Raw genomic sequence first — 23685 nt, 5'->3', positions numbered from 1 at the left:
TATTGTCAAGTATTGCCAAATCACTGTAGACTACATAAACCATGATAAAAATCCTGAAGTTATTATATAACACATACAAACATACTGTATATATATATATTCATTTATTTTATTTTCAGCGTAGTCCCTTTATTAATCAGGGGTCGCCACAGCGGAATGAACCGACAACTTATCCAGCATATGTTTTACACAGCGGAGGCCCTTCCAGCTGCAACCCATCACTGGGAATGTAGTTGATCAGTTCCCCTATAGTGCATGTGTTTGGACTGTGGGGGAAACCGGAGAACCCAGAGGAAACCCACACCAACACGGGGAGAACATGCAAACTCCACACAGAAACACCAAATGACCCAGCCTAGGCTCAAACCAGCGACCTCCTTGCTGTGAGGCAACCCACTGTGCTGCCCGTTAATGTGATTGTTAAAACTTATGATTGACTAATATGATTATTAATAAGATAATGAAATGGCAAAAATATTCTTATTAATAACGAATATAAAAGTAAATCTCTCTCAGCGTCTCCAGCGCAACTCAAACATCCTACATCAACACACGTGTGTCAGTCCTCCCTCTCCTGCGTTTGCTTTGAACTGTTTTCTGTGGAGTTCAGCATGAAATCAGAGTTGATGGAAAGCACCGCTTCATACTGATTCAATAATACAAGTGGAAATGCAAATCAAATGCCAGTCTTACCGGTGACATGTGTCTACTTCTGGAACATGAACAAATCTAGGACAGTGCTTGATTTCATCCGTCAGGAATATCCAGCAACACTCAAGTTCAAGAACTGAAATCTCCAATTAATTTTGTTCAGTAGAAATATTGATTTAAATAACTGGGCGACACAGTGGTGCAGTAGGTAGTGCTGTCGCCTCACAGCAAGAAAGTCGCTGGTTCGTGCCTCGGCTGGGTTAGTTAGCATTTCTGTGTGGAGTTTGCATGTTCTCCCCGTGTTGGCGTGGGTTTCCTCCGGGTGCTCTGGTTTCCCCCACAAGTCCAAAGTCATGTAGTACAGGTGAATCGGGTGTATGAATATGAATATGATTGTTTCTCAGTGCTGGGTTGCAGCTGGAAGGGTATCCGCTGCTTAAAACATGTGCTGGATAAGTTGGTGGTTCATTCTGATGTGGCGACCCCTGATTAATAAAGGCACGAAGCCGTATAAAAAAGGCCAAAACTGCTTTTATTTTAGCGGAAATAAAACAAATAAGATTTACTCCGGAAGAAAAAATATGATCATACTCTGAAAACTTCCTGAATCTGTTCAACATCATTTGGGAAATATTTAAAAAATTAAAAAATCATAGAGGGGTGAATAATTCTGACTTCAACTGTACAACCAACAAAATAATCTGCCAATGGGGTAAGCAAAATAATAATAATAATAATAATATAATAAGTAATTGATTATAAAATCAAATTTTAATAATAACTGATTTCCCTTTTAAATTAAGGTGTCTATATCCACCTCACTGGCAGATTATTTCGCTTGTTTTAAGGAGAAACACACTTCATTTTGACTCATTATTTCTGAAAACAAGACTATATCGGGTGACACGGTGGCTCAGTGGTTAGTGGTTAGCTCGAGTCCCAGCTGAGTCAGTGTGTGTTTCTGTGTGGAGTTTGCATGTTCTCCTCGTGTTGGCGTGGGTTTCCTCTGGTCGCTCCAGTTTCCCCCACAGTCCAAACACATGCGCTGTAGGGGAACTGATCAAGTAAATAGGCCGTAGTGTATGAGTGTGTGAGTGAGTGTGTATGGGTGTTTCCCAGTACTGGGTTGCAGCTGTAAGGGCATCCGCTGTGTAAAACATATGCTGAAATAGTTGTCAGTTCATTTGGTTGTATCGACCCCTGATGAATAAGACAGTAAGCTGAAGGAAAATGAATGATTGAACAAGACTATATGTTCAAAAATACGCGCATGTTTTGCAGTGTAGAAGAGTTGTGTTTTGTGATTCGATGCTGACTTGAGTCTTGAAAACGCTCGTGTGTGTGCTGTGCTCTGTTCTCTTTCAGTTGAGCAGATCATGTGTGTGTTCAGGGTGATTTTCAGCACACAAAGGGAAGGTCACTTCACATGCGGCACGTGCAGTAAATGATGGCAGGAGTGTAAAAGTGTGTGTTTAACAGCGGCTGGCGTGACGCTGCAGCTCTGTGATTGGTGGAGCCGCGCTGAGCACAAAGACTCTGATTGCTAATCACACACAATTACACTTATTCACCAAATCACAGCAGAATCAAAGAGCAGAAATAGGCGTGTGTGTGTGTGTGTGTGTGATCACGTCTCACTGCCTCCATTCGCTCGTCCCTCCTCTTTATCTGTTCATCAGCTGAGAGAGACATCATTAAACACACATATACATACACACACACACATACACATACATATATACACAGACACATTTACATATACATATATACACATGCATGCATACACTCACCGGCCACTTTATTAGGTACACCTCACTAGTACCGGGTTGGACCACTTTTGCTATCAGATCTGCCCTAATCCTTGGTGTTATAGATTCAACAAGCTGCTGGAAATATTCCTCAGAGGTTTTGCTCCATATTGTCATGATAGCATCACACAGCTGCAGATTTGTCGGCTGCACATCCATGATGCCAATCTCCCGCTCCACCACATCCCAAAGCTGCTCTATTGGATTGAGCTCTGGTGACTGTGGAGGCCATTTGAGTACAGTTAACTCATCGTCATGTTCAGCAGTCTGAGATGATTGAGCTTTATGACATGCTGCGTTATCCTGCTGGAAGTAGCCATCAGAAGATGGAGACACTGTGCTCATAAAGGGATGGACATGGTCAGCAGCAATACTCAGGTAGGCTGTGGCGTTGATGCTCAATTGGTACTAATGGACCCAAAGAAAATCTCCCCCACACCATTACACCACCACCACCAGCCTGAACCGCTGATACAAGGCAGGATGATCCATGCTTTCATGTTGTCTGAGTCGAGCATCTGAATGTGTCAGCAGAAATGGAGACTCATCAGAGCAGCAACGTTTCTCCAATCTTCTATTGTCCAGTTTTGGTGAGTCTGTGTGAATTGTAGCCTCAGTTTCCTGTTCTTAGCTGACAGGAGCGGCACCCGGTGTGCTCTTCTGCTGCTGTAGCCCATCCGCCTCAAGGTTGGCCGTGTTGTGTGTTCAGAGATGCTCTTCTGCAGAGCTCGGTTGTAACGAGTGCTTATTTGAGTTACTGTTGCCTTTCTATCAGCTGGAACCAGTCTGGCCATTCTCCTCTGGCCTCTGACCTCATCAATAAGGCATTTGTGATGTGTTACTCACAAACAGTGCAAACCAGTTTATTTCTGCATCACAGAATAAGGTCAACATGAGCGTACACGTAACATATCATTAATCTGACACACACTTGGAACGCATACAGTGATGAACGCGTCTGTAGACCATCAGATCAGCGCTTGATCACCGCGGAGCGAGAGATAACGCTTCGGTCGCAGATCAATACACACACACACACACACACACACACACACACACACTGCTGTTCTTGAGCGTCTGCCTGTCACTGATAGTGTTGTGAAGCTGCTGATGTCATTTTACAGCACATTCAGCAGAGATAATGGACACACACACACACACACACACACACACAAATAAGGAGACAGCAGACAGACTCAAATCAAAGTGTGTTTATTACATCATGAATATAAATCAGTTTATAAAAGCCAGCGAGACACACACACACACACACACACACACAAACACAAGCGTTACACTCCACATCCTGCACATGAGCAGAGCTGAACAGCAGATCTACACACTCCACATCTCACCATCATCATCATCATCATCATCTTCATTTAAGAGTCTGTGGACTGAAAAGGAGAACACTGAATACAGATCACACAACTCACACATTCAGAACATCCAGAAAATGTGTGTGTGTTTGCGTACAGGTCATGTCACACACACACAGGAGGAGAATACGCAGAGATGCTGATGTGTGTGTGTGATATATGATCAAATGGGTTTGTGTGTGTGCGTTTAATGTTCTGTGTGTATGTAGAAGAGCATTTGTGTGTTTGAGCATATGTGTGTGTGAAGATGAGTATATCTGTGTGTTGTATTTATTAATGTCAGCATGTGTATGAGTGTGTGTTTAATGTGTTTGAACGTGTATTCTGTGTAAATTAGCTTATGTGTGCGGTTGTGTGTGTTTTAATGTTTGCACGTGAATTCTCTGTATCCTTTGTGTGGATGAGCATGTGTGTGTGTGTGTGTGTCTGTCTGTGTATGTGTGTGTTTTGTGTTTTAAAGGTTTGCACATGTGTATTCTGTGTGTTATGATGAGTGTGTGCATGTGTAGATGAGCATGTATGTGTTTGTGTTTAAAGGTTTGCACATATGCATGGTGTGTGTGTGTGTTTGTGTTTAGACAAGCACGTGTGTCTGTGTGTGTGTTATGTTTTTAAGGTTTGCACATGTATATGCTTTGTGTGTGTGTGTGTCTGTGTATGTGTGTGTTTTGTGTTATAAAGGTTTGCACATGTGTATTCTGTGTGTTATGATGAGTGTGTGCATGTGTAGATGAGCATGTATGTGTTTGTGTTTTAAAGGTTTGCACATATGCATGGTGTGTGTGTGTATTTAGATGAGTTTGTGTGTGTGTGTTTGTGTTTAGACAAGCACGTGTGTCTGTGTGTGTGTTATGTTTTTAAGGTTTGCACATGTATATGCTCTGTGTGTGTGTGTGTGTGTGTGTGTGTGTATAAATGAGTGTGTGTGTAGATGAGCATGTGTGTGTGAGTGTTTTGTGTTTTTGGGGTTTACATATGTAAATTCTGTGTGTGTGTGTGTGTGTGTGTGTGTGTGTGTGTAGATGAGCATGTGTGTGTGAGTGTTGTGTGTTTTATTAGGGTTTGCACATGTGAATTCTGTGTGTGTGTGTGTGTGTGTGTATAAATGAGCGTGTGTGTGTGTGTGTGCGCATATGTGTAGATGAGTGTGTATAGATGAGTGTGTGTGTTGTGTTTGCGCTTTTAAGGTTTGCACGTGTATTCTGTGTGTGTGTGTGTGTGTGTGTGTGTTTTTAAGGTTTGCATATTTGTATGCTGTGTGTGTGTGTTTGTATAGATGAGCATGTGTGTGTGTTTAGACAAGCACGTGTGTGTGTTGTGTTTTTAGGGTTTGCACATGTATATGCTGTGTGTGTATAAATGAGCATGTGTGTGTGTGCGTGTGTGTGTGTGCGCGCATGTGTGTAAATGAGTGTGTGTGTTGTGTGTGCTTTTAAGGTTTGCACTGTGTGTGTGTGTCTGTAGATGAGCATGTCTGTGTGTTTAATGTTTGCACTTGTGTATTCTGTATTTGTTTCCATGTAAATGAGCATTTGTGTGTGTGTGTGTGTGTGTTTGTGTAGATGTCCATGTGTATGTGTGTGTAAATGAGCATATGTTTGTGTGTTGTGTGTTTTTTAATGTATTCACGTGTGTAATTTGTGTGTGTTTGTGTAGATGAGCATATGTGTCTGTTTTTATGGTTTGCACATGTGTATTCTGTGTGTGTAGATGAGCGTGTGTGTGTGTGTGTGCTGATGGGAAATGGTCATGTGTTAGCCGCGGGCATCAGTGTTTGTGTGTTTGGCTCTGGGCTCCGCGGGCTCGAACGGTGACCTACATCTGATTTTACTGCTGACAGAACATCCTTCTACAGTCTTTGTCCCTGATCAGCCGACTGTGACCCTCACTGAACAACAGCACACACACACACACACACACACACACACACACACACACCGCCTTATGTTATCAGACACACCAAAAACCAATCAGGACTGCTGATACTGCAATTACTGAGTATTTTTGTCTTGTTTTAAATCTAAATGTCTAAAGATAATAAAGACACGTTTCAAGACAAGTGGAAAATCGAGTCTTGTTTTCAGAAATAAGTGAAGAGTGAGTGAGTTCTTCCTTAACAGAAGCTATGATCTGATTATTTCCCTTCCCTCATTGGCAGATTATTTTGCTTGTTTTAAGGAAAAACTCATTTCATTTACAATCATTATTTCTGAAAACCAAACAATATATTTTTACTTGTGTATAAACTGCATCATAATTAAAGAGTTTTTATTTATTTGCCTAAAAACAAGACCAAACAACACTTTTATCCTGATGGTTTGATTGGTGCTGGTGTTTGTATCTTGTCTTTTATTTATTTATACACTAATGTCGAGAGGATCACGTGTTTATGATTACCTGCAGCCGGTCCCGCATTATCCAATTTATGATTGACCAATCAGACGATTCCTAATCCACTATAAACACCCTCAGCTCCAGATCACAGCCATCTTCATCTTCAAGAATCCCCCCTTCCACCTCTACTCCTCCTCCTTTCCTATATGGGTTGGCTCACAGCAAGAACACTACTGGTTGTAGTCCTCAACAAGCTAGTTGGCGTTTCTGTGCAGAGTTTACACGTTCTCCCCATGTTTACATGGGTTTCCCCCGGGTTCCCCGGTTTCCTCCCACCATCCAGAAACATGCAGCTTAAGTTAACTGGTGCTGATGTGGATTAGTCATAGACATGCTGCTAGTCAGTAGTTCTCTCTTAAGAGCGATCACTATCTGTTCATTAACTACTACAGCAGGGGAGTTCTCCACATCTGCCTCAGCTCAAACTCCCCTCTCACCCTGCAAACGGGTGGTAGCCCCAGGCTCGACGATCTTTTTAGCTCTGGGCTCTCTCCCGGGACAGCATGCCAAACACGCTTTATAATCAATTATCAGCTGAGGGTGAACTACTGAAGGTTTTGTTTTGAACAGTAGTTGTGGTTGTCTTTGTGAAGTGCTCATCGTTAAATGTCTCGTTAAGTGCTTTGTAATGTCCATCATTTATTCGATGTTTCACATAATCTCGACTGAAGCATAGAGAGGGCGGGGCATATAGTAGCTCCTCCCCTTAAAAACAGCCAATAGCATTTCTTTTTCTCACAGCTCTGCCAGTGAGAATGTTTAAGCTTAAGTGCATCAAATAAACAGCCAATGAGGAAAAAGAGGGCGGGGCCTGTCAGACAGTAGTGAGCATTTTGATTGGTTAGAAGAGTAGATGAAAAACTGAAGTATGAGGAGACGGCAGAGAAACTCATTGATGCATTTAAAGAGGCAAACTGTCGATGTTTATATTAGGTTTATATCTGCCACATGTGAGTTTTGTCACTGTTCTGGAGACTCTAGATTACAGATATCAGTTTGAACACCGATACTAACATCTAAAACACTTTATTTTAAATTTAATGGGAGCTTTAAGTGTGTGAAGAGACACCATGTGGCTTTAAAATGAGTTCAGATCATCTTCATTATGTCAGATGAACATTAGCAAACGACTCTGAAATATAATGTTCACAAAGCTGAGATACTTCTGTGTGTGTGTGTGTGTGTGTGTGTGTGTGTGTGGAGCAGGATGAAAGTGACAGTGTGTGATGGATGTTGTACACTATTACACAGCATGATCTCACTAACACACCATCTCACGAATATATGAGCTGCTGCGATGACAAACGAGTTTGTGTGTGTGTGTGTGTGTGTGTGTGTGTGTGTGTGAGAGAGCATTTGTGTTTTTGAATTTGTGTGCAATCAAACATTCGAGACTGTTTGTGTATATACTTGTATGTGTAAGTGTGAGTGTTTGTTACATTACATGTGTGTGAGGATATATACTGTATGTGTAAGTGTGTGTGAGTGTATGTGTGTGAGTGTGTGTATGTATATGTGTAAGTGTGTGTGTGTGTGTATGTGTGTGTATATGTAAGTGTGTGTGAGAGTATGTATGTATATGTGTAAGTGTGTGTGTGTGTGAGTGTGTGTATGTATATGTGTAAGTGTGTGTGTGTGAGTGTGTGTATGTATATGTGTAAGTGTGTGTGTGTGAGTGTGTGTATGTATATGTGTAAGTGTGTGTGTGTGTGTGTGTGTGTATGTGTGTGTATATGTAAGTGTGTGTGAGAGTATGTATGTATATGTGTAAGTGTGTGTGTGTGAGAGTGTGTGTATGTATGTGTAAGTATGTATGTATATGTGTAATGTGTGATTGTGTGTATGTATGTGTGTGTGTGTGTGTGTGTGTGTATATATACGTGTAAGTGTGTGTTTGTGTGAGTGAGAGTGTATGTATATGTGTATGTGTGTGTGTGAGTGAGTGTGTATGTATATGTTTAAGTGTGTGTTTGTGTGTGTGAGTGTATATGTGTAAGTGTGTGTGTGTGTGTGTGTATGTGTATGTATATGTGTGTGTGTTTGTGTGTGTGCGTGTGTATGTATGTATATTTGTAAGTGTTTGTTTGTGTGAGTGAGTGTGTATGTATGTGAGTGTGTGTGTGTGTGTGTGTGTGTGTGTGTGTGTGTGTGTGTAAATGTTTGTGTGTGAATGTATTTGTGTGTATGTTTGTGTGTGTGTATATATGTATAAGTGTGTGGATGTATGTATGTATGTATATATGTAAGTGTGTGTGCATAAGTGTGTGTATGTATGTACAGTATGTGTGTATGTGTATTTATGTATATGTGTAAGTGTTTGTGTGTGTGTGTAAGTGTATTTGTGTAAGTGTTTGTGTGTATGTATATGTGTAATTGTTTGTGTGTGTGAATATGTATAAATGTATGAAAGTGTGTGTGTGTGTGTATATATATATGATTGTAAGTGTGTGTGTGTGTGTGTGTGTGTGTGTGTGTGTGTGTGTGTATATATGATTGTAAGTGTGTGTGTGTGTGTGTGTGTGTGTGAGAATGCACAACACTATCTGAATGACATCATCATCATCATCATCTCAATGTGAATACAGCTATCAGCAGATGAAGAGCAGGATGAAGGTGCTTTAATGTAGTACAAGATCATTTTAATGTAGGTAATCATTTAAACACACACGTTCAGCTTTAATGTCCAGAGGACGTCCTGCAGTTTCTGAGGAACCATCAAGTGTGTGTGTGTAATACTGCGAGGCACACAATCTGTACAACACATTCAACAACACTGCCGTAATAAATAATCCAACCCACAACTGCAAAACCTGCATCACATCTCAAGCACAACAACAAACAAACAACAAGAACAACAACACGAGTGTCCAGATAAACAAACGCAGAAGTCCAGCTTCATGACATCAGTAACGGTGAAGAGAACCCTTTCTCAGCTTCTGTGTTCAGCAGATCATACCTGAAGAACAGCGCCAGAGCTCGCTCGCTTGCTTTTATTCATTCCTGTCGTCTCTGGGGGCTCTGCTGAGGGTCTTTACTGCCCTCTGCTGGATGACTGCCGCAGCTTAATGACCCATTCACCGCTTGGGTTATTATTGTACAGGTCAAACAAATGAGTCTCTGGATCCAGACAGTGTTCACCTGAAACAACACACACTCAAGTCAGAATGATGTCATGTCAATATAATCCTGCTTTTCTTATTGTGTAGAGTAAACGCTGCTCAGTCAACCTGGAATACATGCATTTAATGCAATAAAACCCCTTCAAACCCCCTTCAAATAATATATATATATAAATATTCGCATATATATCTACAATTTAAGACAAAATGATTGGCCCTCATGTGTAATTATTATTCTTTTGTGGTGTGTTTGCTTGTGTTATCTTTGAGTCATGTTTAAATCGCAGTTTTCCTCAGTCGCTTTGGAGCATTTTTCAGATCAGAATTGACAATGTCTTCAATCTTCAGATCCTCGTGTCACTTGTGCACATCAGAAAAGCAGCTTGTCATTCTTTTGAACAAGTTGCAAATGCTTTTGTACAGGCATGCAAATGATTACCTGCAGTTCCCTGATATCCCCCACATTATCAATTGCTTATGTCATGTTGGTCAAAGTGTATTATTTTAGTCTGTGCTCAATAGTCTCACCCTGCACAACATTTAATCGTTTACTCATGTCTCGTTTGCTCAAGTTTATAATAATAATGATAATTTGTCACTTTAGCTTGTCCTATTGTCCTATGTTTTCATTTGTACTTTATTTTGTTTGTTCTTTGTGCTATGCAGTGCTGTCTTTTTATTTCATTATCACAATGATGTGATCTGGCAACTAGAACAAACAGCAAATGGAAAAAAAAATAGTGATAATTGACATCAGAACACTTCTCCAGTACATTAACAACACGACTGAGTAATTTGACTGTCTTATCCGCACACAGTAACACAAGGACTTGTCATTCTGACAGCACTGACTTGTTCATTGACACAGAAGTTTTGAGAGATGAGCGAAGAATTGAGCAGGAGACTGGCTTTTGCAGGTAATCCACGGTGTTTCGCTATTTGTACACAATGTTTTTAAAAATGCACTTATTATTTTACAAATTTGAGTTCTGATCTGAGAAATGTACCGAAGCGACTGAGAAAAACTGTGAGACAAAATGATTGGCCCCCATGTGTAATTTTTATTATTTTTCTGAAGTGATGTGTTTACTTGTGCTGTCTCTGACTAATATTTAAATTACCTTGATGATCTGAAACATTAAAGTGTGATACACATGCAAAAAAATTAGGAAATCACTAAGGGGGCAAATACTTTTGCACACCACAAGACAGACAGACAGACAGACAGACAGACAGACAGACAGACAGACAGATAGATAGATAGATAGATAGATAGATAGATAGATAGATAGATAGATAGATAGATAGATAGATAGATAGATAGATAGATAGATAGATAGATAGATAGATAGATAGATAGATAGATAGATAGACAGACAATTTTCACAGTATGTCTGATAATATTTCTTCATTTCGGCTAGAATAAAAGCAGTTTTTAATTGTTAAAACAGCATTTTAAGGTCAATATTATTATCCCCTTTAAGCTAATTATATTTTAATAGTCTACAGAACAAACCATCATTATACAATGACTTGCCTAATTACCCTAACCTGCCTAGTTACCCTAATTACCCTAGTAAAGGCTTTACATGTCACTTTAAGCTGTATAAAAGTGTCTTGAAGAATATCTAGTCTAATATTATTTACTGTCATCATGATGAAGAGGAAATAAATCAGTTATTAGAGATGAGTTATAAACACTGTTATGATCAGAAATGTGTTGGAGAAATCTGCTCTCTGTTACACAGAAATTGGAGAAAAAAATAAACAGGGTTCTAATAATTTACGCGGGCTAATAACTCTGACTTCATTAATATATATATATTGTAAACTTACCGATATTCCCACCCACTTCGTAAATGGCACAGTCTGGGTAGGTTGTTGAACCATTTCTGTGAAAGGTAAAAGAAAATAACTTTGTAATTCAGATGTTTTACTGCTGCCTGTGTGTGTGTGTGTGTGTGTGTGTGTTTGTGTCTGTGGTTCTGGTATTTATCACATTGCAAGGACCAAATGTGCCCACGAGTATACCAATACCAGTACATTGTGAGCTTGTGTTTTAGTTGCTTTTGGTCCCCATGAGGAAAACGGCTGATAAATCAGGCAGAATAAAGTGTAATAAAGTGTTTTGAACATCAAAATGCAGAATGTTTGCTGTGAGGGTTGTGGAGAGGAGATATTACACAATCTGTACTGATAGAAACGACATCAGAGCTACGGGGAGAGACCACAAAACTTAAAATTAATGTGTGTGTGTGTGTGTGTGTGTGTGTGTGTGTGTGTGTTGATACCGTTTCAGGAGCCCCCTGCCGTTGTCAGAGGCGTGAAGCTCTTTATGAAACTGAGACATCAGATCTGAGGCACGAGAATTAATGCTGAGACGAAACTCCATGGAGAAACTGACTTCACCCAGCTGGATCTTCACAGTACGACACTGCACAACACACACACACATGAGGAAAATACTGGTCAATAACTGATCATCATCATTAACTACAAACTGTCTAGTCAAGAGTATGAGTACAAGAGTACAACTCCAGAATATAATAACACAAATCTATCATTTATTATTCATTCATTCATTTTCTTGTCGGCTTAGTCCCTTTATTGTGGGGTCGCCACAGCGGAATGAACCACCAACTTATCCAGCAAGTTTTTACACAGCGGATGCCCTTCCAGCCGCAACCCATCTCTGGGAAACATCCACACACACATTCACACACACATACAGACAATTTAGCCTACCCAATTCACCTGTACCGCATGTGTTTGGCCTGTGGGGGAAACCCACACGAACACAGGGAGAACATGCAAACTCCACACAGAAACACCTACTGAGCCGAGGCTCGAACCAGCGATCTTCTTGCCGTGAGGCGACAGCACTACCTACTGCGCCACTGCTTCGCCTATAATTTATTACAGATAATCGGAAACTGGTGTCCTTTATTATTTACATTTATGACTATACTCTCAGATGATCTTATTGTCAACAATATACTATTACTACAGTACTTACACTTAACTTTTCAGACAATCTGTCATTCAACTTCAGTAATAACACTGCTAAACATGCGACGTTTCATCTTGTTCCTAGACTAAATATCTAAACACTCCTAAATCAAGAAGCATTTTCTAGACAAGCAAGTCATATATATTTCAGAAATAATGAGTCAAATTAAACAGAGTTTCCTTAAAAAAAGCAAAATAGTCAGCCAATGGGGGAAGAAAATGAATGTATTTTTCCTTTTGACATAAGATGATTTAAGTACACCTATGTGCAGATTATTTTGGTTGTTTTAATGAAATACTCGCATCATTTTAAATATTTCTGAAAACAAGACTATATTTTTCAGCATTTTATATAGAAAATGCTGCTTGATTTAATAATAATAATATAATAATAATAATAATAATGGATATTTGGACTAGAAACAAGACAAAAACTCATTTATTGCAGTGTACATTTGATTTTTTTCTGCTAAACTACATGCTTTTCTCGAGATTCATGTTTGTGTTCTGGTCTTTCTTTAATGCTAGCAGATTCTAGATTCATCAGAAGTGTTTTATACGAACACAAACACACCATGATGTGAGCTTTCACACACATGTGCTCAATCAGGTCCTGTAAGCGAGTCTGTTTGGGAGAGTAAAGCCTGTAAAGGGATGATCCCATCAGCTGCTCATCCGCTCACGTTCTGTCGCTCTCTATTTCTCTCCTCGCTTAATCTGCACTTTAAGTCAATCAAGTTGAGCTTTATTGTCATTCTGCTACGCGTGTGGACATACAGAGCAACCAAATGTCGTGTCTCGCAGGACCAGGGAGCTACAGAAATAACATCGATATTGAACACATCACCTGAAAACATGTTTCTAAAGCTGCTGTTGACTTGAAATGTTCACCATACTGCAAAAAACTCAAGACAACCCTCTAACTTAGATGTTCCTTTAGTCCACATATCTAAAAATTATTAAATCAAGAAGCATTTTATAGACAAGCAAACATATTTTAGAAATAATGAGTCAAAATGAAGTGAAGTTTTCCTTAAAACAAGCAAAATTATCTGCCAATAGGGCAAAAAATAATAACATTTCAAAACTATTTTAAACACATGGTATTCATATTTATAATATTATAATAATATTTACTTATTGGGAGATTATCTTGCTTATTTTAATGAAAAACTCACAAAATTTTGACTCAGTATTTCTGAAAACAACACTATATATTTGGCTTGTCAGAATTATTCAACCCGGGCTCATTGTGGAAACGTAGCCCCGCGGACGTTTCTGTGGACCGCGAGATACGTCCCGGGAGGTACGTATTCGAGTGTTTTTTGTTTTCGCGGATCCGCGAGAGGCCGCTGTGCGCGCTTTTTCGCATCTCGGCCGCCTTTCGGGAGCGCGCGCCGTTCGTGTTCTCACGCGAAAAGCCGCCGGATCGGCCGACGCGGCTGACGCAGCTGCCCTCCTTTTCCTCCTCCTCCTCCTTCCCTAAACCCTAGCGACGGTTCGCAAAAGCCGTCCAGAAAAACAAACAAACAAAAAAAGCAAAAGCCCTCATCTTCGATTTCGACCACATTTTCGGATCCCGCCGCGTTCTCGCCCTTATTTTTTCGGATTCCATTTTTCATCTTACGTGATTTCTGGAATCGCTGTTCCCCAGACTCGATCCCGGTCGTCATCCCCGCGGCCGGCTCCTCCTCCTCCAGGGCCTCCGCTCCGCCGACGCAACGCTGTGAGCTAAGCGGACAAACTGGTGGCATCGGGAAAGCCCTCCACTCGGAGGCGAGCCACACCGCCCCACAGCGTTCGCTCGGAAAAAACTAAACGCGTCTGTACGTACCTCTGGCCACGTAAATCACGGCCTCCAGAAACGTCCACGGGGCTACGTTTCCAGAATGAGCTTGGGTTGAAATTATTAGATATTTGGACTAGAAACAAGATTAAAACGCACTAAGAAATGCAATGTTTTGGCAGCGTTTTTATTTAAGTATTATGCAAAAGAGATATTTCATGGTGAAAATAGCTAGTAGGGCAAAAAGTAAAGTTTTCCCTGTTGTTCTTGTAAGATATGGTGGTGCATATGGAGAGTGTTTCTACAGGTGTTTGTCCAGCACACTCAGAAACACACTTGCTTTGCTTCATCATACAGCAGATTTCATGCTAAAGCTGTATGTGCTGGCTTCTCTCACCTCTCCAGCGTTTTTGTCGGGTTTGTCTCTGCTGTCCGTGTGGATTTTCCTGAGCAGCTGTTTAATGCGTTTGTCGTAGAACTGATATCGGCGGCTGCTGTTCTCGTTCAGCTTCCTCACCTGACTCAGCAGGAAATTAGGAACCTACAGAACAATCAAGTGGAGTGTATTTGTACAGGGCTTTTCACAGTGATAGTCATTCAAAAGCAGCTTTACTGAAGGTGCATGTTATTATTGTTAAAAGACGAGAGTTCAAACAAAATGAACGAAGATTGACAAATGGACAAATAAGAGGACTGATAGCCCCGCCCCAATGTATTGATAGCTCTACCCTAAATGACTGACAGCCCCGCCCTAAATGACTGATAGTCTCACCTTGAAGGATTGATAGCACCGCCCTAAATGACCTAGCACCGCCCAAAATGACCAATAGCCCCACCCTAAATGACCGATAGTCCCACCCTAAATGACTGATAGACTTGCCCTAACTGACGGATAGCCCCACCCTAAATCACTTATAGCCCTGCCCTAAATGACTGATAGTCCACCCTTAAGAATTAATAGCCCTGCACTAAATAGCCCCACCCTAAATCACTTATAGCCCTGCCCTGAATGACTAACAGCCCTGCCCTAAATGACTGACAGCCCCGCCCTAAATGCCTGATAGTCCTACCCTTAAAGATTGATAGCACCGCCCTAAATGACTAATAACCCCACCCTAAATGACTGGTAACCCCACTGATAGTCTGCCCTATATGACTGATAGCCCCACCCTAAATGACTGATAGCCCCACCCTAAATCGCTGATAATCCTGCCGTAAATGACTGATAGCCCGCCCTAAAGGATTGATATCCCTGCCCTAAATGACTGATAGTCTCACCTTGAAGGATTGATAGCACCGCCCTAAATGACCGATAGCCCCACCCTAAATGACTGATAGACTTACCCTAACTGATGGATAGCCCCACCCTAAATCACTTATAGCCCTGCCCTAAATGACTGATAGCCCGCCCTTAAGAATTGATAGCCCTGCACTAAATAGCCCCACCCTAAATCACTTATAGCCCCGCCCTAAATGACTGATAGCCCACCCTAAATGACTGATAGCCCGCCATAAAGGATTGATAGCCCTGCATTAAATAGCCCCACCCTAAATGACTGATAATCCCGCCCTAAATGACTGATAGCCCGCCCTAAATGACTGATAGCCCGCCCTAAATGACTGATAGCCCGCCCTAAATGACTGATAGCCCGCCCTAAATGACTGATAATCCCGCCCTAAATGACTGATAGCCCGCCCTAAATGATTGAAAGCCCGCCCTAAATGACTGATATCTCCGCCCTAAATGACTGATAGCCCGCCCTAAATGATTGAAAGCCCGCCCTAAATGACTGATATCTCCGCCCTAAATGACTGATATCTCCGCCCTAAATGACTGATAGCCCGCCCTAAATGATTGAAAGCCCCGCTCTAAATGACTGATATCTCCACCCTAATGGACTATAGCCTCGCCCTAAATGACTCAAAGCTCCACCCTATTGTTTGCTTGTGTAGAACACGCTTTTTCGTTGAATTATATACAGATATTTGGAATAGACACAAGACATAAACTCTAAGAGCAGCATTTGTGCAGTGCAGCTCAAACCCTGAAGCACACAGAGGACCGAATCTCTCACCGTCCACAGCAGGTCCTGGTATCGGATCAGGAGCCGCATGATGTCAGTGGCCCGCTCTGCCGGGCCCTTCTCTGGGCCGTCCGCCGCCAGTTTACTGGGAACTGCTTTGTGCAAAAAGAGGTTTGGAGCCATAATGGTGGAAACGGCCCACAGATTCATGCGGTTCCGGCGCTCACAGCAAACCACCTTACTGAGAAACTCCAGCAGCGCCTGCAGAAACACACACACACACACACACTTCTGCTTTACAGGGATGATCTCTGACAGCATATGTGTGGCTCACAGTGGTGATCAGTGCTGGGCTGAAGAGCCAGTACATATTTAATATTTTACAAATGAGTTTTAGTCTTGTTTCTAGTTCAAATATCTACAAGTTCTGAAATCAAGAAAGTTTTTCTAGAAAATACTGTAAGAAATACTGTAAGAAAACACTGTCTTATTTTCAGAAATAATGAGTGTGAACTCTAATGATTAAGTGAGTTTTTCCATAAAACAAGCTAAATAATCTGTCTGTGGGGTAATGCGATTATTTTGCGGACCCCACTGGCAGATTATTTTGCTCGTTGTATGAAAAAACTCTCTTCATTTTGACTCATTATTTCTGAAAACAAGACTATATTATTGCTTGTCCAGAAAATGCTTCTTGATTGAAAGATTCTCTGATATTTAAACAAGAAACAAGACTAAGGGCCCAATCATACACCCGGTGGCGCAAGGTGCAACGCAATGGTTGTTTGGTAGTTTCAGCTTGGTGCAAGAGTGGTTTTGAGGTGTTGCGCTATGCTGTTTAAATAGCAAATGCATTAGCGCTCATATGTGCGCTCATAGGCGTTCTGCTCTAAAAAGGAGGTGTTCTGAGGCGCACTGCTGGAGCGTTGCTATTCTGAGAAACTATAATAGATTTTTCAATAGACCAAAACAAACCCGGTCTAAACTCCAGCGCAGAGTTGCGCCTCGCTTACACACTGCTTAATACACACAAGAAAAAAAAAAAATATTAAGGATAGACCTATATATAGGATATAATAAGAATATATATAAAGGATTAAAATATTACAAAACATTAGAGGGCTTTTTCAGTTTATTCATAACAATTTGCTTTTGTATAATGTTATTATTATTAGCAGTGTTATTTATTATATCCATATTTATATTTGTTTTATTAAAAACAAGCTTAGATTTGTCCACCTGCAGGTTTTAGATCATATGGGGCACAGCATGTGTTTTAGGATATAACTCAGGTTTCTGAACACACTTGGTTATTATTGTTTATTTATTCATTTGCTGGAAATTAAAACTGAATTTAGAAATAGTTTTGAAACAAATCTTTGCGCTTAACAAACAAAATTAATTGTTTATAGGCTAATTGATGTCTGTGTGTAAAGATTTCCCTATCCGCGAGAGCGAAAGTGAAAGTAGATCATTTATCTGTCATACTCGCGCTGCAGATGCTCTGTTTAACAGTTTTCTTGCTAGTGAAATGCTCAGTTTTTCCACTTAGACTTACTTTGCGTCCTGTAAATAGCGAATGCGCTCTTGGCGTGACGCAGCTGGCTCTTAAAGGGAATGGGAGATGAGACTCTGATTGGTTTATTCTCAAAACACACCTATAACTCATTAAGAAAATAAACTCAACCCTTTTAGACCATGTGCCACGGCGCAAAGCCGATTTTCCCGTCCGTAAATTAGCAAAAATGCGTTCTGACACGCCCTGAAAGCGTTTGTGCCCTGCGTTTTGCGCTCTGCACATGGACTGTCAAAATAGAGGTCTAAAACTCTAAGAGAAGCATGTGACACCTTAACTTATAAAAGCGGAGAGATTAATCTTGAAAATGCTCATAAAAAAAATATATATATATTGTGTCCCATATTAAAATTCAGTGTTGTTTATAATCGTAGACACAGATGACAGAGGGATGATGTCTGGCTGAATGATCACTGGTGAAGAGCGCTTTATCTGACTTTAATCAACAGCAGGTCTTCAACATAAAGAGACGCAGTTATGTAGAGAGAGCTACGCTTGAGTGAAGCTACACACACACGAACGCTCAGTGTGTTAATGAACTGTTCTTACGTAATGCTGTTGATGAGTCACGTCTGTGTGTGTGTGTGTGTACCTTCAGTGTGTTTCTGTTGGGTTCTGGCAGCAGCAAAACAAGTAGATTCAACATGTGCAGCTTCTGCTTCAGGTCTGCGATATCTGCAAACAACAATTCGATTTAGGCAGATTCCTTATGCTGTATCAGCATTTTAGAGGCGCACACTTTATATTATTGACTAAAAACAAAAGATGAGACGATAGCTTGTTTTAATATCTATGCTATGTTAGTTTTTAACAGCAGATGACGCTCTATGCTAGTTTTTACCATAGGTGTAATGCAGGGGTGCCCAAACTCAGTCCTGGAGGGCCGGTGTCCTGCATATTTTAGTTCCAACCCCAATCAGACACACCTGAACAGCTAATCAAGCTCTTTCTGGGTTTACGGAGGCTGTTTCTCAGTATGCATTCTTCAGCGGTCTTGCGTCCTCATGTAACGTCATCATCAGCTGCCAAAGTTCATTTCCAATACTCAAGACCGTAAGAACAGAGGAAGCGTGAAACTTCCCGGATGTGATCTTAATATCGAGGACGCACCGATGCAGACCTGAGCACCGATCTCGCTCTAGAAGTCCCAGAAGTCATTGCGGCTGGAGGTGATAAGCGCAGCATTTTCTATAGATTTATTATAAATGTTCAGAGATATGACTTATTTACCTCAGGAGCTTTCCTAAATGAGACGGTGAATGTAAACATTACCATGGACATCTTAATAAAGGAATAAACACATTAATTGTGTTTATTGGCTGAAATTCGTATTAAAATCTATTTTATTTGTATTGCGCATACTTTTTTCATGCAGAGAATATATTTTGAAAAGGAGAAAAACAATAAATCCCTGTATGAATGCTGTAATGTTTAAACAATATTCCATTAAAAACACGTGAAGGACATGTGACCAGGAAGAACGCAGCATCTCATTCCTCACAGGACGCGTTCTCTTTCCTCGCGGCTTCCTGAGTTCGTTCTTCCGAGGACTCCTGACAAGACCGCCCTCCACAAGAACGCAAGTCTGTTCTCTGCATTCTTGGAATTGCTAAACAGCCAGAAAGTTTCAGGCAGGTGTGCTGAAGGAAGCTGGAGCTGAAGTATGCAGGACACCCCTGGTGAGTTTTTAGTTTGAGCACCCCAGCGCCATCTGTTGGAAACGATTCTCAACTAATTATTTCAAGAGAGAATCACAATACATTTGAAAATCCCCAAATCAATGCAGAATCAATTCTCAATGCATCCCATTGCAATTGTCCCAACTTCAACAGTGACATTTATAGTTTAGCATTTTAGACCGCTCTCCCATCTGCCTGAATTGCTGTAATGTTCCATAATTTGATATATTTTAATTTGATTTACTCTTTTCTTCATCTTTGACTGTTCATGCATACGTTTGCGAGTCTCCTCTTGTAATAAATCAGCTCCTGTCATGCAGCTCATGATCACAGGACCTGATTGAGAGCAGTTAGTCACCTCTGACAGCGCTGAATGTGTTGAGGTGTTCAGCGGTCAGCAGCGGCGCCGGGAGCTCTCGGATGAACTTCTTCAGCAGCGCCGCAGCATCATTCGCGCTGACCTCATCCCAGCTGAAGGATCCGCTGTAGAAGGAGTTCTCCAACTGCTGCTGCAGAACCTGCCAGAAACACAACCACCGTCAGCCTACAGAACATCATCTATTACACTAATACTACAGAGAGGCTAATAATGGTGTTTTATTTTACTTTGATTCTGGACTGAGAGCCTGGAACTCGCAGAATCCCCTCAGAATCCAGACCCTTCTTTTCCAGGAATGACAGAAGCTGAAACAGAGAGAAGGAAACAAGCATGAGTCTGGAAAAGATTTCCTATATGTTAAAAGTTAAACCTCCTGTTTTTGAGGAAATTGACATTGTTTATGTCCTTTATCTGGAACATGCCTTCTGTCAATGGAAATATATTTTTAATTACTGTGTACTGTTTATTATCTGGAATAACCTGTTGCTAGGTAAAACAATGTGCCTTTTTTGGGGGCTTTTTGTTTTAAAATGAAAAGATAAATAAATAAATATAATTGTTTGTATTTTTTTGTTACATCAAAAAAAAAAAGATTGTTAAAACAATAAAATTAAATATTTCACACCAAATAAAAATGTAAGTATGCAAGTGGATTAAATAGAAGCAAGTTTTAGCCAGGCGGTGTGAATTACACAGAGTGTGCAACATGTCAATGCATTTACTGCAATTCAGATTAGACAACGATCTGTATTGTTAGCTGTTTATTGGATGATGAGATGTGGGTGTGGCTCTCAAAAGAGTATGCAGTTGAGCATAAGCTCACAGAGGCGGAGTTTAGGAGCACTAAACAAACACTGATGCTGGGTTATAATTCACATTCTATCTGTCCTAAATAGCATTTGAAAATAGAATTAATGTGTGCAAAATCATCGAAATGAGTATTCCAAACTCATCCGGACGGCCAAATAATTATTTCCAGTAGAACTTGTGTGTACTCTAATGGCTAATATTGCCTACCCTACAGTGCATGTGTCACAATCACCAGTGAGTCCATACAGATCGCTGGAGAACTACAAATCTGCCTGTCCACCTAAGCACAAGATCGTGGATCCCCGACTCCATTGTCAGCATCCTTCGATTACAGAAGACTCTGTGTGTTTGTGTGCTGTATACTGTGTATGGTGCATGTAATCAGTCTTCGAGCAGCTCCCAGCAGTGTGTATGTAATCGAAGAACCAGAACAGGTGTGAGTGTGTGATGCATGACAGGATTTGTAGTTCCTTTGGTGGCAGATTTGTAGTTCTCCAGTGATCTGTATGGACTAGATTGTTGGTGATTGTGACAGCACGTTGGATGTGAATTCAATTAGAACTACAAACACGATTACAAAAATGTAAACAAACTACAAACATGGCAGATGCATGAGACTGACTGTTACCTGGAGAGGCTTTGATAAAGATATTCTCAATTAATATCTAACCTTCTGGAATATATTTATTTAACATGTTATACTTTCATCTGCAACAAGAATGTAAACTTTTATAAGGTGTGTTTGGCCATTAACTTCTGAATGCATAATTCTGCAAACACCTGAGGAGATTTTTCTGCATGAAATACTGGAGTATGTCAGATTAACCTGCTGCTGCTGCTGCTTTAATATGGTCGGATATTAAATATTATATATGTATTAAGATGATTGACAGGACATATAACTGAATATCATCTATTAATGAAGTAGCAGTTTGTACCAAAGCTTGCACACTAATCTACAAACTCAAAAGTTTAAACTTTATCACAAAAAGTACATATTTTAGGACATAGCATAAAAAGGCAAACGGATGCAAACATCCAGTGGTGATAAGTTCGATTAAACCTTACGAAACAAAATAAATTGCTCACAATGACATGCATTTAGGAAACAGACACAGTGAATTTATAATGTAAAGCACAACAGCAGAAATGTGACAGGAAATGATGTGATGACGTACCGTTTGCAGGAAGAGCGGGATCTGAGTGTGGGGTTTGTTCTTCTGATCGCTCTCCACCAATGAGGCAAGAGGAACACCAAACAAACAGCTCTCTGAGTGGACAGAATTTTAAATTATTCGTCACACAGATCAGAAGGAATGTGGTCATGTGACAGAAAACACTCCTTATGATTGTCTTATTTCCAGACCGAAACTCTTGGTGATCTTGTTACTCAGTGAGATCAGACTGTGTAAGATTATTATGACTGTTTAAAGATTAATAAAACTTAAAGGTAGGAGTTTACATGCAAATGTTTCTTAATTATAAAGTTAGTTTTTGTTTAAAACAAGCAAAATAATCAAACAATGGGGTAAGCAGCCAATATTCACCCACTGGCCACTTTATTAGGTACACCTTACTAGTACCGATTTGGACCCTCTTTTAGCCTCAGTTTCCTGTTCTTAGCTGACAGGAGCGGCACCCGGTGTGCTCTTCTGCTGCTGTAGCCCATCCGCCTCAAGGTTGGCCGTGTTGTGTGTTCAGAGATGCTCTTCTGCAGAGCTCGGTTATAACGAGTGCTTATTTGAGTTACTGTCGCCTTTCTATCAGCTGGAACCAGTCTGGCCATTCTCCTCTGACCTCATCAACAAGGCATTTGCGCTCACAGAACTGCCGCTCACTGGATATTTCCTCTTTGTCGGAGCATTCTCTGTAAAGCCTAGAGATGGTTGTGCGTGAAAATCCCAGTAAATCAGCAGTTTCTGAAATACTCAGAGCAGCCCGTCTGGCAGCAACAACCATGCCACGTTCAAAGTCACTTAAATCCCCTTTCTTCCCCATTCTGATGCTCGTTCTGAACTGCAGCAGATCCTCTTGACCATGTCTACATGCCGAAATGCAGTGAGCTGCTGCCATGTGATTGGCTGAGTAGGCATTTGCTTTATTGAGCAGTTGGACAGGTGTACCTAATAAAGTGGCCGGTGAGTGTAGTTTTGTTATCACTTTGAAATAACATTATTTATCTTCCCCTTATTGTCAGATTATTTGGTTGTTTTAAAGAAAAATCTTTTCATTTTGACTCATTATTTTTAAAAAACAAAACAATAGCTTTTGCGTCCTGATTTAAGAACTTTCAGATATTTGGCTTAGAAACAGGACAAACACATGTCTTCTTAAATCCTTCATTTAAGTCTCCTGTTTGGAGTGTTGTGTAGTGTTATGCAGACAGGATCTCACTGACCGGGGATTTTCCTCTTGCAGGTTTTGTGTCGTTTGACCTCGAGCCCCAGCAGGTCACAGAGCGCCGTCATGTCGATCAGAGCCAGCTGACGAACCTTCTTCATGTCCTGCTGAGAGAGATCCTGCACCCGCGTCACTCCCAAACGGCACTGCGGACAGATGACCCGCTGCAGACACACACACACACACACAGACAGATGGACAGACAGGAGGTGAGACGACACACTCTTTCATCTCTCTGACACTGTGATCAACAATTGCACCACACACTTTCCTCTAATCACCCTATATCTCTATAAAAACACTGTGCATTTCTGAGTGTGCCTCACACAGGTGAGTGGGCTCGACAAACCACCTGTACAATACACACTTTTTAACCGATACTTGCATTAAAATTAGATATTTGGACTAGAAACAAGACAAAACTCTTAAGAAAAGCATTTGCTGCAGTGTGATGAGTTGTGTGTGTATCTGTGTGAGTTGTGTGTTCTTGCCAGCAGTGAGTCGTCATTTCTCCTGCTGCTACTGCTGTTGTTGTTCTGTGTGTGTGTGTGTGTGTGTGTGTGTGTGTACACTCCCTGACAAAAGTATTGTGGTGATCTCAGTTGTAAAAGCAGCAGATAATAACTGGACTTCTAGTTGATCATGTGTAAAGGATCATGTGTCAGAAGGTG

General features: G+C 40.8%; 1 protein-coding gene and 2 long non-coding RNA genes across 13 annotated transcripts in view; 2 read left to right on the top strand and 1 right to left on the bottom strand.

Annotated features, from left to right (window-relative positions):
* The window catches only part of LOC141386393 (uncharacterized), a 70059-nt gene extending 46593 nt beyond the window's left edge, over window positions 1-23466 (top strand). For 2 of the 4 annotated variants that reach the window (XR_015494440.1, XR_015494438.1), the window contains 3 exons: window positions 10170-10268; window positions 11651-11777; window positions 23033-23466. This is a non-coding gene — a long non-coding RNA (uncharacterized LOC141386393). The remainder of the gene's footprint in view (window positions 1-10169; window positions 10269-11650; window positions 11778-23032) is intronic. The other 2 variants (XR_015494441.1, XR_015494439.1) reach the window with 1 other exon arrangement.
* Window positions 3656-23685, bottom strand: part of arhgap40 (Rho GTPase activating protein 40) — a 53395-nt gene continuing 33365 nt past the window's right edge. For 4 of the 8 annotated variants that reach the window (XR_015494425.1, XR_015494422.1, XR_015494423.1 and 1 more), the window contains 11 exons: window positions 23013-23178; window positions 21793-21884; window positions 20032-20109; window positions 19784-19943; window positions 18339-18421; window positions 16222-16431; window positions 14544-14687; window positions 11643-11785; window positions 11188-11243; window positions 9189-9370; window positions 3656-3856 (listed from right to left, as the gene is read on the bottom strand). Coding sequence is in view for 4 of the 8 variants with exons in the window: in XM_087258282.1 (XP_087114408.1) it covers window positions 9264-9370; window positions 11188-11243; window positions 11643-11785; window positions 14544-14687; window positions 16222-16431; window positions 18339-18421; window positions 19784-19943; window positions 20032-20109; window positions 21793-21884; window positions 23013-23178 (1239 nt within the window). In the remaining 4 variants the exon portion in view is untranslated. Of the gene's footprint in view, window positions 3857-8849; window positions 9371-11187; window positions 11244-11642; window positions 11786-14543; window positions 14688-16221; window positions 16432-18338; window positions 18422-19783; window positions 19944-20031; window positions 20110-21792; window positions 21885-23012; window positions 23179-23685 lie in introns of those variants that run through there. The other 4 variants (XM_087258282.1, XM_087258279.1, XM_087258280.1 and 1 more) reach the window with 1 other exon arrangement.
* LOC147843721 (uncharacterized) lies at window positions 3657-5759 on the top strand. The gene is made up of 2 exons (XR_015494446.1): window positions 3657-4408; window positions 4633-5759. It is a non-coding gene; the product is annotated as an uncharacterized LOC147843721 (long non-coding RNA).

Source organism: Danio rerio, chromosome 6, assembly GCF_052040795.2.
Source record: "Danio rerio strain M-AB ecotype USA chromosome 6, GRCz13ab, whole genome shotgun sequence".
Lineage (NCBI taxonomy): Eukaryota > Metazoa > Chordata > Actinopteri > Cypriniformes > Danionidae > Danio > Danio rerio.
Note: the sequence above shows the minus strand (reverse complement) of the source record. Positions and strands in the feature narration are given on the sequence as shown.